At 39.2% G+C, this 15,097-nt stretch overlaps 1 protein-coding gene across 1 annotated transcript in view; it reads left to right on the forward strand.

Annotated features, from left to right (window-relative positions):
• The window catches only part of THSD7B (thrombospondin type 1 domain containing 7B), a 594,306-nt gene that overhangs the window by 475,975 nt on the left and 103,234 nt on the right, over positions 1-15,097 (forward strand). The window contains exon 14 of the mRNA XM_059927090.1: positions 12,027-12,160. Within this exon, the coding sequence (XP_059783073.1) occupies positions 12,027-12,160 (134 nt within the window). The remainder of the gene's footprint in view (positions 1-12,026; positions 12,161-15,097) is intronic.

Genomic DNA, 15,097 nt, shown 5'->3' on the forward strand with positions numbered 1-15,097 from the left:
TAGCATTTTCCTTCAGCAATCATCTTCTGGTTTTATCTTGTGAAAGGCCTAAAAGGTCTGTATTAGTCTTTGTCTCTTCTTCACTTTCTGCCTCAGAGGAAGACTCTTTCCAACAAAATACTCTTTCTTCTGTAAAGAAGCAGCTTTCAATTAGTCCCTAATAAGAGTCTCCAACTGATGAAATTAGGGTGGAAATCAGAGCCAAGATCGCAATTTATCACCATGTAAGTGAATGGCAGGGATTCCATTAGCCAATCAATCTTGCCTCTCATTTCTGCAAAGGTCAGGCTGTGCCATCCTTGGTTATAAAACATCACTTGTGGCTCTGTTTCACTTTAACTTTGTCTTAGACACCTCAGGTTTGTTATGGAAGGACTCACACTAAGAGTTCATATTTTAAAAAGCCATTTTTTGCTGTGCCTGGCCTTGTATTTTAACTGGGAGAACTGTTAGGGCACAGTGCAGCCTTAGAACTGCTTCCTCATGCATTTATCTACAGAAGAAAAAGACTACTTTGTGTGTGTGTGTGACGCATAATATCTTTGTGCAAAAAGTCTCTTTATTTATAATATTTTTTATTTTCTGTCTTTTTTGCCCCAAACTATATGAAAATAATAATTATCTGTTTTTTTCTTGGGTGAAAAATACACTGTTCTCCTTTCCTGCCTTTTGTGATAGCGGGAGCATTTAGAAATTAGCCAAATTAGGAATGAAGTTTGCAGACTGCAATTCTTATCTCGTTCCTTCTACTAGGCAGAATAAAGGCCATTTTTGATGGCTTCTTCTTTTGTTCTGTTCTCTCTAACTCCCTGATAGACTTTGGAGTAAGTGATAGATGAGAACCAATGCATTTTAAAGTAGGAAAGATTTGTTTGTTGCAGTGATTAAGAGATGGTAGCCTGGTGGGCCCAGAGTTCTCACTGCATGATAGGAAACATGTGAAAAGTCGTTTCTTGCCAATTTGGGGCTTTCCTTTTGGACTTGGTCCTAGAAGCCAGTTTTATGCTTGCCTACTGTGAATATTGGGAAGTTCTGAGCAAACCTCCCAAAGACTAGATTGCTTTTCAGGTCACACGTGGTCTCCGATTTAGCCTAACTAAGCCAAGATAAGATGAAATAAGATGGTAAAAGTATTATGAAGAAGTTTTCTTGGCAAACATCCAAGTTTCTGCCACTCTGCTCATTAGCAATACCCCATGGAATTCAGGGCACTGGGGAAGCTGATGCCTTGTCTTCTTTCTTCCAATTCTGTTGGTAAAAAAGAGGAAACTTTAATGCGTCACTAGGTTCTAGAATATACTAATCTTAAATGAGTTCAAAAAGTAGCATTAAGGTTTTACTTGTCTCTTTCATTTTCACCACCAAATCTTGGTATCTCTTCTTCCCTGTCATGTTGGAAGCTTTGTGAAAATAGTAGATATAATGATTATTTTTTCATAAGCCTAACCTCATATTGGGACCACTTCACCTTTCTCAGTTCTCTCACACATTCCCATCTCATCTTCCTCACATTTAAGATGACTTACGTGTCCCAAACTTCATTTGGAATATCTCTCTTGATATAAATCTCAGAAGTTTTAGTGGCGCACGCCCATTATCTACCAATTAAATTCTACCTCATCAAATTTCCCATTTTCTTACCCCAGGTGGCTGCAGTCTTCAAGCTTCATCCTGTATGTATCAGGGCCTTGTGTATAGTTTATGAGAATTAGATGTAGATTTTGGTTTGTTTGTTTGCCTGATTGACAAATCTCTCATCTGAAGTAGGTCATAGTAGATTAATCCCAATTAGGACAACCCATCCTTGTCCATTTGTATCTGATAGTTCAGCCACACAAACATAGGATTTCTTTGCCTAAGGAATGTGCAACTTAAATCATACTGCTGCTTTACACAAATACATTTTTTATAACTCAAATTACATTGATTTCCTAGGCATGCTCCAATAGGTTTCTTACATTCGAGTGCAGAGACAGTTGCCTGTATCCTAGAGTAAGGATAGAGTGATGCTCTCAACTACTGAGAATGAGTGAGAACTATACAAGACTCTTTCCCAGCAAAGGAAGGTAACGGTTTTCCCCAAAGCCTTCACTTGTGTTGGACACTTAACATAATGAGTTGCAAGCCTCGGGCTTAAATCCCTTCTCCTCCCTTTCTTGATAAACCTCAAACAATACCATATACCTTTCTGACTTATCCTTTGGGCATCTGTTTGTGAGAACTGAGATCTGCTAATCTCTGCTTTAGCACTGCCTTATACCTATAACTTGTAAAAACTTTTGTTACCTGCCAGAAGCCAAAGTAGTCTCTGTTTCAGACTCTCTTTTGTATTGCAACAGAGGAAGAAAGTTTTCCTTTCTCACCTGACTTCTGGTGGTCATATTCTGGACCCAGACTTACTTTGTCTGTATCTGTCTCTCTATCTATCTAATCTGTGCACTAGACCCCTAGACAGCATCTTATAAATGGTAAGAGCAGAAAGGTTCTTTCACTGGTCAGGTTTCCATGGTGCAGTCCAGCCCCCTCTGAGACATGTAACTCTTTTTATGGTGGTAAGAACACGTAACATAAGATAGCCCTACCCCCTTAACAGATTTTAAGTGTATAATACAGTATTGTTATCCATAGGCAGTACTGTACAGCAGATCTCCAGAACTTTTCATGTGAAATTTTATGCCCATTGATTAGCAGTTCCCTGTTTTTCCCTCCCTGCGGCCCCGGACAACCACCATCCTATTCTTTGCTTCAGTGCTTCAGTAAGTTTGACTATCTGATATACCTCATATATGTGTATTCATACAGTATTTATCCTTATGCGATTGGCTTATTTTACATAATATCCTCAAGATTCATCCATAACCTCTTTTCTGAAGGGTTACGTGTTCAGCTCTTCCAAAGTTTTCTGGAAGTATCGATCATAGCTGGCATGGGATTGCTTTTGGTTTTTTGGGGGTTTTTTTTTTCCACTTCAGCTTGACTGATAACTGCAATCTGTTCTATGAAAATCCAAAGGGCCACCGTGACAGTAGTCCCTGATATACTGCGAGCAATCTACAAAATTCCGTCTGCTCTCATATCACAGCATGGCAGCGGGCAGCACCTCCCAGGGGACTGGAGAAGGCAATCCAGACTCTGGAGAGAGTTTCCCTCTCTCATTCTGTTGCTTATGATAGTTTACACTGCTGTGGTACAGAGAGTGGGCTTTATAGTTCAGCTTGCCCCAGGTTGCCTGTGTCAGTGTGCTCCGCCAGTTCTGTATCACATACCAGGCACAGAGGGATTCTGCTTAGTGCTCACGTGTGTGCACGCACACACACTTTACTGTAGAATATCCTGTGCTTCATGGGATCTGCGCAACGACAACTTTTGTTGCTGATGTCCCTTACCACGTAGTCCACCTTAAGACCATGGTTTATTTTTATAGTTGCTCAAATGTCACAAATAAGAAATGTAAATCTGCCAAAGGGGAAATATAATGCTATGCATTAAAAAAAACTAAGGCATTTCTGCTTATTCACCATTATAAATAATCTACATTACATCAGCACAGATTACTGAGCTTAACCATGGCCTTTTGGATGAGGGCTTTGTGGTTCTCCTCTTTTAAATACCCTCTGTAATGGGTGGCCTGTGTGTGACATCCTCGAATGGGAATGAAACATGGGGAAGGGGAAGAAGTACATGCATGGCTTGAGGCCACATTTACTCAATCTCAGTACCCAGCTCTCCCACCTCCCATCCCTCTGCCCCCTGCCATGGGGGGAGGAAAATAAGACTATGTGGATGGTAGAGACAGTCTAGCTGTGCATGGGTGTTGGTCTTGATAATGAGGACCCTGTGCTTAAAAGGCCAGCAGTGATATTCAGACCAGAGGGAAGGGGTTAAGTGTTACAGACCACTGGAAAATAAAAAGTAAAGAATCTGGAGGTTAGAACTTCTCAGGAAAATTTTATTTCAATATTCACTTTTAGAAAGAGGGCTGCTCTGTATAACATCTTTTATCAAAATATAAACAATGTAGGGCATAGCCTCCTTTTCAATTTATTCTCTTCTTTACATGTAAAGGCAGTGGTTCCCTGAGTGTTTGATACTAGGACCTTGTGCTCTTAGTCAGCCTGGGTTGAGAAAATTCCTAATGAGTGATTTCAAATTCAGCAGTTCCTTCAAATGCAATTAAAACTTTAAAATCACATTCCCTGCCTTCATTTGACAAGTGGTGGGACTAACATTTATGAGATTATATTATTCGTTGAGACTACAGACAAGGTTTGGAACGAGAATGCATTCACGGGCCCCTTGCAACAATGCGACAGTTCTCCAGGTCTGCAAGCTTGTAAACCACTATTCTTAGGAGATAGGGAATGAAACTAGCATGGTCATTATTTTAATAAACTTCCTATTGGCTTTAAAGTTCAACACTTTATTTGTCAATAAATCTTGCAAATAAAACTCATTCAGCATTATTAAGTTCATTTTTAGATTTTTTTAACATCAAAATTGAAAAGAAAATATATAATGCATGTTTAAAACCAATGGTGAGGGCTTCCCGGGTGGCGCAGTGGTTAAGAATCCGCCTGCCAATGCAGGGAACACGGGTTCGAGCCCTGGTCCGGGAAGATCCTGCATGCCGCGGAGCAACTAAGCCCGTGCGCCACAACTACTGAGCCTGTGCTCTAGAGCCCGCAAGCCACAACTACTGAGCCTGTGTGCCACAACTACTAAAGCCCATGTGCCTAGAGCCCATGCTCTGCAACAAAAGAAGCCACCACAATGAGAAGCCCCTGCTCACTGCAACGAAGGCCCAACGCAGCTAAAAAAAAAATAAAATAAATAAATCAAAAATAAATAAAACCAGTGGTGAATCTTACATACCAGGGATGATGGTAAGCTTCAGAGAATTCTCAGGAAGCTAAGGAGGTAGTGGGAAAACATCTGGGAAGAGGAGGTTAGCCAGGGCCTCAGACTTGAACGTCTGGGCTAAAACTGACAGTTACCCACACCCTATATTATGGATCACCAGACTCCAGATCTCCAGAAAATCCTGACTCCAAGTGCTGCCCTTCTGAGCAACTCATAGCACAAAATGACAGGCATAATGATTTTCCCACAGATACCAATTTAAAACCATTCGTGGAATATTGTTTTAACCCATCATCTTCACACAAAGAGTTGCAACCATTCAAAAGACACAGGCCTAATCTTGCTTTAAATTTGCAAGTTTTCTGAGACATTTTTTTGGATTTTTGAAATTGTGAAAAGAGATTCCATACCCAAACACTAGGAATGAATTGCCTAGGCAATATTTTTTTCTACATAAAGTAATATGCATCATTTACTATGTAGACATCTTTGAATATTCAGCTCTTGGTTTTCCTTTTTCAGTAATTTATAAATGTTAGCATTATCTTCATCATTGAAAAGATATTGACTGGCTCTCGAAGCATGGTGATGTGCTTGTACAAGCTAAACAGAGTCTGTGAACTCTTGGCGTCACCAGGGTGGGATTCTCAAATAATCTCAGTTTGAGCACCAGCCTCGTCATTTATAAGCCATAAATGACTAACTTAGCTTCTTCAAATTTCAGTTATTTTCACCTGTAAATAGGGATCACACCAACATTTTCTAACTCAAATGATTGTGCTGATCAAGACCTAAGACATGGAATGTCTTGTATAAGCCATAAAGATCCACAGAGTGTTATTGTGTTACCATTGATGACCAAGGACTAGTGATGGATGGGCTCATTGTAAAGCATGCGGCTGCAGTTGCATTAGGACTGAACTTTTTAGCATTGCATATACACACTACATTGTACACAAACAAATTATAAATGCATGATGAACAAAAATGGAACCAAAAGATTATTTGTGTAAATGTGATAATTTCCAACCAGTCAGACAAGTCGTAATGGAGGAGAGCATAACTTCACGGCTAATTGAATAAGAAAAGGGACAGAATTTGGTAAGTTGAAGGAAGGTGTAGCCTAGAGGACCCTTCTGAAAGGAAAGTGTAAGCCCTGGAAGAAGAAGAAAGTATAGACCAGCAGAAAAGGACTAGCAGGGAAGTTCTTTGAATTAAGGGATGAGAATCGTAGACCTAATCAGAGGCAAATTTGTGCAGTTTTGGCTGAGAACTCACAACCTTTTGCGGGAGAAGGAAGCCTGTAGTGCTTTACGGATCTTACCACTCCTAGAGACCATTTCCTCTCACATTCCAATGGGACAGACCCTGGCTCTGACTTGCAGGAATCTCTAGTCCCAATTGGACCTTTGAACTCATGTTCAAGTTCCAAGTAGCACAGTGCCCAGCATGGAGGTCTCAAGCCTGAAGTTTTCTATCTGGGTCTTGACTGGCAGCTTCACTGGAGCAAAAATTTATTCTATAGAAAATTGGAGGCCATGACTTCTCCTTTCTTTCTTTTTTTTTTTTTTAATTGTGGTTGTTGTTGGATTATTTGCTTTATTTGAGCCCTTGAACCCTAAGACTCTGATGTACAATAATGATACCTGCTGAACCCCAATGAGACCCTGCTTCCAAGTTTATACCAGTCAGTCCATAGGTGGAGAGTAATTTCAGAAAACAGTCCTTAATTAAATTGATCACTTACAGTGAGCAAAGGCTTATTAAATAAATATTAAAAGACTGACTGAATGAGTTTATGATATGACTCTGGAACTACAAAATTATAAAAACACAATTCCCTCCTTTATCAAAAATAAGGTGATATGTGCATAGGTTTATCTCTGGGCTTTCTATCCTGTTCCATTGATCTATATTTCTGTCTTTGTGCCAGTACCATACTGTCTTGATTACTGGAGCTTTGTAGTATAATCTGAAGTCAGGGAGCCTGATTCCTCCAGCTCTATTTTTCTTTCTCAAGATTGCTTTGGCTATTTGGGGTCTTTTGTGTTTCCATACAAATTGTAAAACTTTTTGTTCTATTTCTGTGAAGAATGCCATTGGTAGTTTGATAGGGATTGCATTGAATCTGTAGATTGCTTTGGGTAGTATAGTCATTTTCACAATGTTGGTTCTTCCAATCCAAGAACATGGTATATCTCTCCATCTATTTGTATCATCTTTAATTTCTTTCATCAGTGTCTTATAGTTTTCTGCATACAGGTCTTTTGTCTCCTTAGGTAGATTTATTCCTAGGTATTTTATTGGTTTTTTTTGCAATGGTAAATGGGAGTGTTTCCTTAATTTTTCTTGGAAGGTGTGGAAACCTAAGTTGATGTTATAAAATTTTATTTCCTTGGGTCTGTAGCAATACACCCCTTCCCCCATCTGGTGTCATAGGGATGTGTTGCTGGTCCAGCTGCCCACTCTCTCTAATATACATCGATCAGGATTGCACACACGTACTGCAATCCATTGGTAGTGGCTGCCTGGCCTTTAGTGTAGGAAAACACGCTGAAAAAGAACAGTATATGTGACTAGTAATGTCTGCCATGGGCACAGGCATGAAGAATGAAATTAGAACACTCCCTAACACCATACACAAAAATAAACTCAAAATGGATTAAAGAACTAAATGTAAAGCCAGACATTATGAAACTCTTAGAGGAAAACATAGGTAGAACACTCTATGACATAAATCACAGCAAGATCCTTTTTGACCCACCTCCTAGAGAAATGAAAATAAAAACAAAAATAAACAAATGGGACCTAATGAAACTTAAAAGCTTTTGCAAATCAAAACTACAATGAGGTATCACCTCACACCAGTCAGAATGGCCATCATCAAAAAATCTATGAACAATAAATGCTGGAAAGGGTATGGAGAAAAGGGAACCCTCTTGCTCTGTTGTTGAATGTAAATTGATACAGCCACTATGGAGAACAGTATGGAGGTTTCTTAAAAAATGAAAAATAGAACTACCATACGACCCAGCAATCCCACTACTGGGCATATACCCTAAGAAAACCATAATTCAAAAAGAGTCATGTACCACAATGTTCATTGCAGCTCTATTTACAATAGCCAGGACATGGAAGCAACCTAAGTGTCCATCAACAGATGAATGGATAAAGAAGATTTGGCACATATATACAATGGAATATTACTCAGCCATAAAGAGAAAGGAAATTGAGTTATTTGTAGTGAGGTGGATGGACCTAGAGTCTGTCATACAGAGTGAAGTAAGTCAGAAAGAGAAAAACAAATACTGTATGCTAACACATATATATGGAATCTAAAAAAAAAATGGTTCTGAAGAACCTAGGAGCAAGACAGGAATAAAGACGCAGATGTAGAGAATGGACTTGAGGACATTGAGGGGAGGGGGAAGGGTAAGATGGGACGAAGTGAGAGAGTGGCATGAACTTATATATACTACCAAGTGTAAAATAGATAAATAGATAGATAGTGGGAAGCAGCTGCATAGCACAAGGAGATCAGCTCAGTGCTTTGTGACCACCTAGACAGGTGGGAGGGAGACGCAAGAGGGAGGAGATATGGGGATAGATATGTATATGTATAGCTGATTCACTTTGTTATAAAGCAGAAACTAACACACCATTGTAAAGCAATTATACTCCAATAAAGATGTTAAAAACATCTTTTAAAAAACACAATTCCCCAATAAAGAAGTAATAAATAGGACTCATTACCAGGAGAATGAAATGTTACTTCTCTCAGAGGATTTAGATTTTTCAGTGGCATTTCTTAGCATCGGTGGCCCTGTTAAACCCTGTTATTTTCTTCCTAGTTTGTGCCATTTAGAAATGATTTTCATTTAACTTTCCCATGGCTCATTTCTCTCCTTCAGAACATTTCCGCATGATTCCCTGATAAAGTCCATGCTTTAACACATTTCCATTATGAAACTATAATAAGCACCAACCGAATAGCAATATGAAATAGCCAGAACATAAAGGACTGACATGAGAAGAAATTGGGCATCTGGGTAGTAAATTTTTGTTCTTGAAGGCCTGCTGCCTTTTTGCCTCTTGTGGGTGTTTTTGATCCTCTAGGTAAGATTCCTTGCCTGATGAACAAGGTCTCTAAACAAACAGCTCTCACAATTCTTTAGGGACAGCCTTTCTTTCCCATAAGAAAAATCATCAGGCAGCACCTTTTGCTAATGTAATGATGGCTATTCTTCAGCAAAGCCCCATAATGGAAAGAAAAGGATTTCATTTTTGTTCCCTCTTATTGTCCTTTGAGCTTTGTAAAACACCCCTTATACATTCCATTTATGAGCCTGTTTTCTCTAGAAAATTAAGTGAGGGTCATTTAGCAATCTGTGCCCCTTCAAAAATTAGTTTCAATTCAACAAATACTGATGGGGCATCACCCCCTCCTCCGAATGTTTTACGAAGTGCAGACATCATAGAAGCATAGTCCCTGCCTTCCTAAGACTCACAAGTTTTGTTCAGGTACTCATATAAACAGACACTGATAGTCCGGGTCTGACTTTGGTTAAAACCAGAAGCGTATTTATGAGTAGAGGGTTCAAATTGTGTTTCTCTTGGCATATTCTTTCAGTATGATTTACAGTACAAAGGAGACATTAAGACTAAAGTTAGAAAAAAAGCTCAAGTAGATGAGAGAATAGGAGACACATAGAGAGGAGTCAAGGTGATGACTTCATTGAATGTGTTTGCTCCCCAAGCTCCACACAGTGTGGCCCTAGTTGCCACCACTGGCCCAGCCTTGCACATGGCACCTGACATTATAACCTGGCTACAGATCTGCTTAAAATTGAAACTCTCACTGAGTACCAAAGACATGCCAACTGGAGTCATAGGAAAGGCCTTGTGGAAGTGGTGGGATTCACTTGGACTTTGAATGAAGGTAGGGATTTGTCAGCCAGAAGTGACAGTATAAGCAATATTAAAATGGCAGACACATTGGGGAAAAAATCAGGTAAATCCATGTGATGGAGAATCTTCTTCAAGAGGTCCCGTTTTTACACCATTATTCAAGAAGGTGGGTCAACATCTCCCTACACAGACCTGCTCCCTGCCTTCCAATAGCTTGGCGATGAGGTTAGCGACTCTGCTACAGATGTAGATCACTGGAGCATAGAGAATAAAAACAGTAAACCAATACATGACCGGGTGTTCAAATGTGTATATCAAAGGTACATGCAACTAAACAGTTTTTCATTTTCCATCTGACCTTGGGGCTTTATACGGGAGGGAGGGTGAAAGTGTAAGCTCTGCTTAGTATTGAGAGCTTTAGGAAAATAGATACATCTCAGAGTCTATCCTATCCATTTGCTCCCAGATTCATGTGAGCTGTGGGAAAAATTACTTTTCTAATTAATTTCTTCATCTCCCCCATTTGTGCAAAGTGCTTTAGCAGACTTTCTTATATCTCATAAGAAAGCCAAAAAGCTTTCTTTCAATTGTCTGATACATATTGAAGAGTTTATAGAACAAACCTGTAAATTCAGTGAAAGCTTAATTTCCATGGTGAAGCTGGGTCAGCTAAACCCTCAACTGTCATCAGCTTAGTTCCCTGGTGTCTCTTAGATTTGGGTCACATCTTTTCATTTTTATAGATTCTTTTTTTCTCTTACCTCTGTGAGTTTTAGGGGGCAGACTTTTTTCCTTTCCAAGTTATTACTTCCTTATTCTAATGTAGGCACTGCTTCCGACCCTTTCATTCCATTCTTGTCAGCATTCACAGCATGAAATGTGATTCTTTTATTACTTAATTCCTTCCTTTCCTCACACTCATTTCCACTTCTATTTTCCTATCTCCTTTCATTTTGCCCTCACATATTTTGCACTTTGCGGTTTCGCTTACTGTTGTATGCTCTACATGAGAGAGCCAAATCGAACCCCACAGTTAAAAATAGTTTCTGACATTATTTGTGATTCCTAAGATGTAGTGTCGCCAATAGCCTTTTCTCATCTGATTTCCATCTCACAAGCTGACAGTGCTGCAATCCTGTTTTCTGGTTATCCCATTACATAGTGCTTTCCCTTGCATTTAGTGGAAACTTGCAAGTAATGGTTCTGTTTGGATAGCACAGCCTAGTCATCATTTACAACTTTATGGAATTGGAAGGCAAGGGGAGGAAAGGCATGGGGCTTAAGTTCTTGTTTAAAAGGAAAAGCACTAATTAACTATTTTGGTAATAGGTTGAATCACTACTCATCAGCGTGCTACATTAGAGCCATCTTTGTGATCTAGAGTAACATATCATATGACACAACAATTTTTTTTCTTACCAAGGGAGAACACTGTGTTCACTATTGAGGAGTAATGCCTTTTAAATTCAGTCTTGAAGAAGCAAACTCAATTGACCACCCAATGGTATAAAATTTCAGGAGAAAATCATCACAAATAAATGCATAGGAAGTAACCTAAGAATTCATGGACTGTATTTATTGTTTCTACTATAAATCTATATTTATTCACAGTCAGTAATCATGCACAGCCTCTAACATGTGTGTGTTTGTCTTCTGTATGTGTGTGTCTGTGTGTTTTAGCTATGCTCTGAAAACATCCTACACATCGCTAAATTCATATAAAGCCGCAATGCCCAGAAGGCTAAATGATTGCCTATTAGCATTGATCATTTGGGGACATAAAAAGAAATTTCTAGTGCAAATAATACCACTTTCCTTTTGCATTCTAAGAACCTTATATTCAAGAGTAAATTTGCCTTACCTCTATTTGTGTCAATTGACATTGTAAAGTACATCTGAGAATACAGTATACCATATAATTGAGAGCTGGACCATCTTAATAGATGCTGTGTGAGCTCTTTGAGGAAATGAAAAGGTAACGGAATTCCTGTTCTTGGCGGTAGGTAACGACTGTCCTTTGTTCTCCTCTGCAAAGGCATGCCATCATATTCTAGTTGATTTCCCCTGTATGTTTCTTTAGGTAAGTCAGTAATTTCAGAGAAGCCAAATATATCTTGCTTTTTGGGAATGTAATTTGGCTATTGGGGCCAGAGTATAGTTCTTGGGTTCTGTTCAGCCGACTATACTAAAAGATAGGCTATTTTTCCATAACTCGGGTAGTGCCACATAATTTTCTTTTCCTTTCCTGTTCTTGACAGGTACACGAGGCAGTCCCGTGTTACAGTGAGTGCAATCAGTATTCCTGGGTTGTAGAACACTGGTCTCCATGCAAAATCCACAATGAGCTGAGGTCCCTGCGCTGTGGAGGAGGAATGCAATCTAGGAAAATCAGGTGTGTGGAAATGGAGACACTGGGGAAATGTGGCAGTGGAATTTATATATTTTTATAAAAACAACAGTGTTGCTTATCCAAGTATGCTCTGATTTTCACACAATATCCTCTTGCTTTTGGTCATCTTTAAGTATCCCTGGAAGTACATGTGCCTTGAGCTGCCGTGTATATTGTGGGATTCCGTCTGCATTGCAGCCACAATCCTTAACATTTCCTGCAAGTGATATCAGTGCAGTGGAAAAACCAACTGCATAGAGCAGTCCCGCATCCCTGCAGGGATGACCATCACTGCTAACAAATTAGGTGATTCTGACTGTGATGCCATGTCTCTCCTTTGCTCTGTGTTAGTATAATTGATGGGCATTATGTTAATTTTGGATGTCAGTACAGTGAAAGGTCAATTTAAGGCCTTTAATAATTTCCACTATTAGCCTTGGAAACTAATATGAGAATACCTATGAACAGTAGTGATATATTTTAATATAAAAAGAACACAGCTCTGAAAGAATTTAGTGAATGCTCAGTTATTTACTGAGGGAGTTTGTTTAACATTTTTGTTTGGTAAATATAACAGTGGTGCAAAGGAAACAGCTGGCCTGAGTTCATCGAAAAAGTCTATTTTTAGAAAAGGTTTTGGGAAGACAGAAGGATAATTTTATTACCAACTGAAGAAAATAGCAATAAGTGTTAGAGAATGAATAAGCAAAAGCCAAAATATTAATCATAAACAATGATTTAGTATGTAAAATCAAGAAGAAAACCCAGTGTGGTCAACTATTCAGTTGCATGAGCATAGTGTATCATTTTGCTAGATTTAGGAAGCCCCATTTCAAGTGGACACACGGTGCCCAAAGCAGGTAACTCCCTGTCAAGTTATCTATGAAGTCAGTTGCCAAGGCAGAGCTTACTTCTATGTGTTTATTGTTATTCAACACCAGTGAACTTACTTGATTCAGTAATTCAATACCCACCAATTCTGAGATTTACCTAGTCCCAGTGTTGCAAAATCACTGGTAAGCGTGTTGGAAGAAATAGCTGCTAGCACAATTATAGAGGTGCTCCTGATCACCAAGCCAGGCAAAGGGCTAGTAGACAAATTGTCTTTCCTTCCCTTTGTTCACTGCCTGTTCCCCTGGGGGCTACTTGCTCAGGCTGCCACAAACTTGGGCGTCTACCTCTTTTTCTTCAAAATCTGTGTCTCTTATGTCCTATTTTCTCATGGCTTTGAGAAATGATTGACCAGGCTAGCCTATCAAGTAATATATGTAAATGAGCTGTGACACTTCTCACTCTCATCCCAGCCCGGCCTCTTAGCAGTATTAAAGCAAAGTCTCAGGAGAGAAAGGAAAGCTTTAAGAGAATAAATTGCTAGTGGCAGAATTGTGGCAGGTTGATTGAGGAAAAACACACTTGAACAAGAGGGCCTTTAAGCCATACCTCTCAGCTCAAATGGATGAAGCCTGATATAATAAAAACAACACAACCACTAGATATGTGTTATGGGCTGAATTGTGTCCCCCCCACCCCCACCCCAGATCTATGTATTGAAGTCCTAACCTGCAGTACCTCAAAATGTGGCTGTATTTGGAGACAGAGTCTTTAAAGAGGTAATTAATGTTAAATGAGATCATTGGGACAGGCTCTAATCCAATCTGACTGATGTCCTTATAAGAAGAGGAGATAGGACATAGACACACACAGAGGAAAAAACCATGTGAAAATACAGGTAGAAGGTGGTTATCTACAAGTCCAAGGAGAGAGCCCTCAGAAGAAACCAACCCTGCCAACACCTTGATCTCAGACTTTCAGCCTCAAGCCTTACATGTATGTTATTTAAGCCACCCAGTCTGTGATATTTTGTTATGGCAGCCCTAGCTAACTAATGCAAACTCACTGTGTTACATACTTTATATATATGTGAAGCAGGTTTTCCAGACATCTTGCATTCCAAACCATTATTGGCCTTAATAAAATGGTGTTATAATGAATGAGACAGTTTATCCGTTTATCTTTCATGAAACCTCCAAACTAGAGGACATCTTCATGGTTCATACATGACAGCAATCATTTATGAATTCAAAAAATATTTATGAATATTTGCCTTCTATGTATCAGGCACTGTTCTAGGCACTGGGGATACAAAAGTGAACAAAATAAGTTACTGTCCTCAAAGAACTTAGAGCAGCAGAGAAAAAAATAAATGCATAAAATACTATATAATGGAATGTCTTTGCTATGAAATGCCAAGAAGAAAAATAAAATTGGATTGGTGTCATGGAGGCTACTATTTTGGAGAGGCTGGTCAGCAAAATATTTAAGCAGAGACCTGAAAAATGTGAGAGACTTGAATGAATGTAAAGATCTATATTAAGAGAATTCCAAGGGGAAGGAGTTCCAAAGCAGGAACCTTCTTGGCTTGTTGTAACAAGATGGATTACACCACACCCCATATGGCTGGTGCCAGTACTCAAATTGTATAGTCTTCTATAATAAGGTTAAAGTATATTTTTCTAACAGCATCATGAAGCTATGGGAGGTTTGAGACAGAGTGAATGACATGCTCTTATTTACGTTTGAAAAGGACCTTGCTAGATGGAGTATAGAGAAGGAATTTTGGGGTGTGTAAGCAGCAGCAGGGATGAAGGTTTGAATGACATCCCAGAATTCCAAGTGAGAGAGGCTGATGGTTAGACGGGCTTTGTAATAGTGAAGGTGGTGAGGTGGTCACATTTGGACTATACCTGGAAGGTACAGATGACAGGATTTGCTTATAAAGTGATTATAGAATGTGGAAGAAAGAGAAGTATCAAAGATGATTGCTAGGTTTTAGGGCCTGAGCAATCATGAGAATGGTGGCGCCATTTGTTGAGATGAGAAATATTAGAAGCAAATTTGAGAGAGAAAATCAAAAGCTAGCTTTTGAACACAATAAATTTG

This window comes from Balaenoptera ricei, chromosome 7 (genome assembly GCF_028023285.1).
Source record: "Balaenoptera ricei isolate mBalRic1 chromosome 7, mBalRic1.hap2, whole genome shotgun sequence".
Lineage (NCBI taxonomy): Eukaryota > Metazoa > Chordata > Mammalia > Artiodactyla > Balaenopteridae > Balaenoptera > Balaenoptera ricei.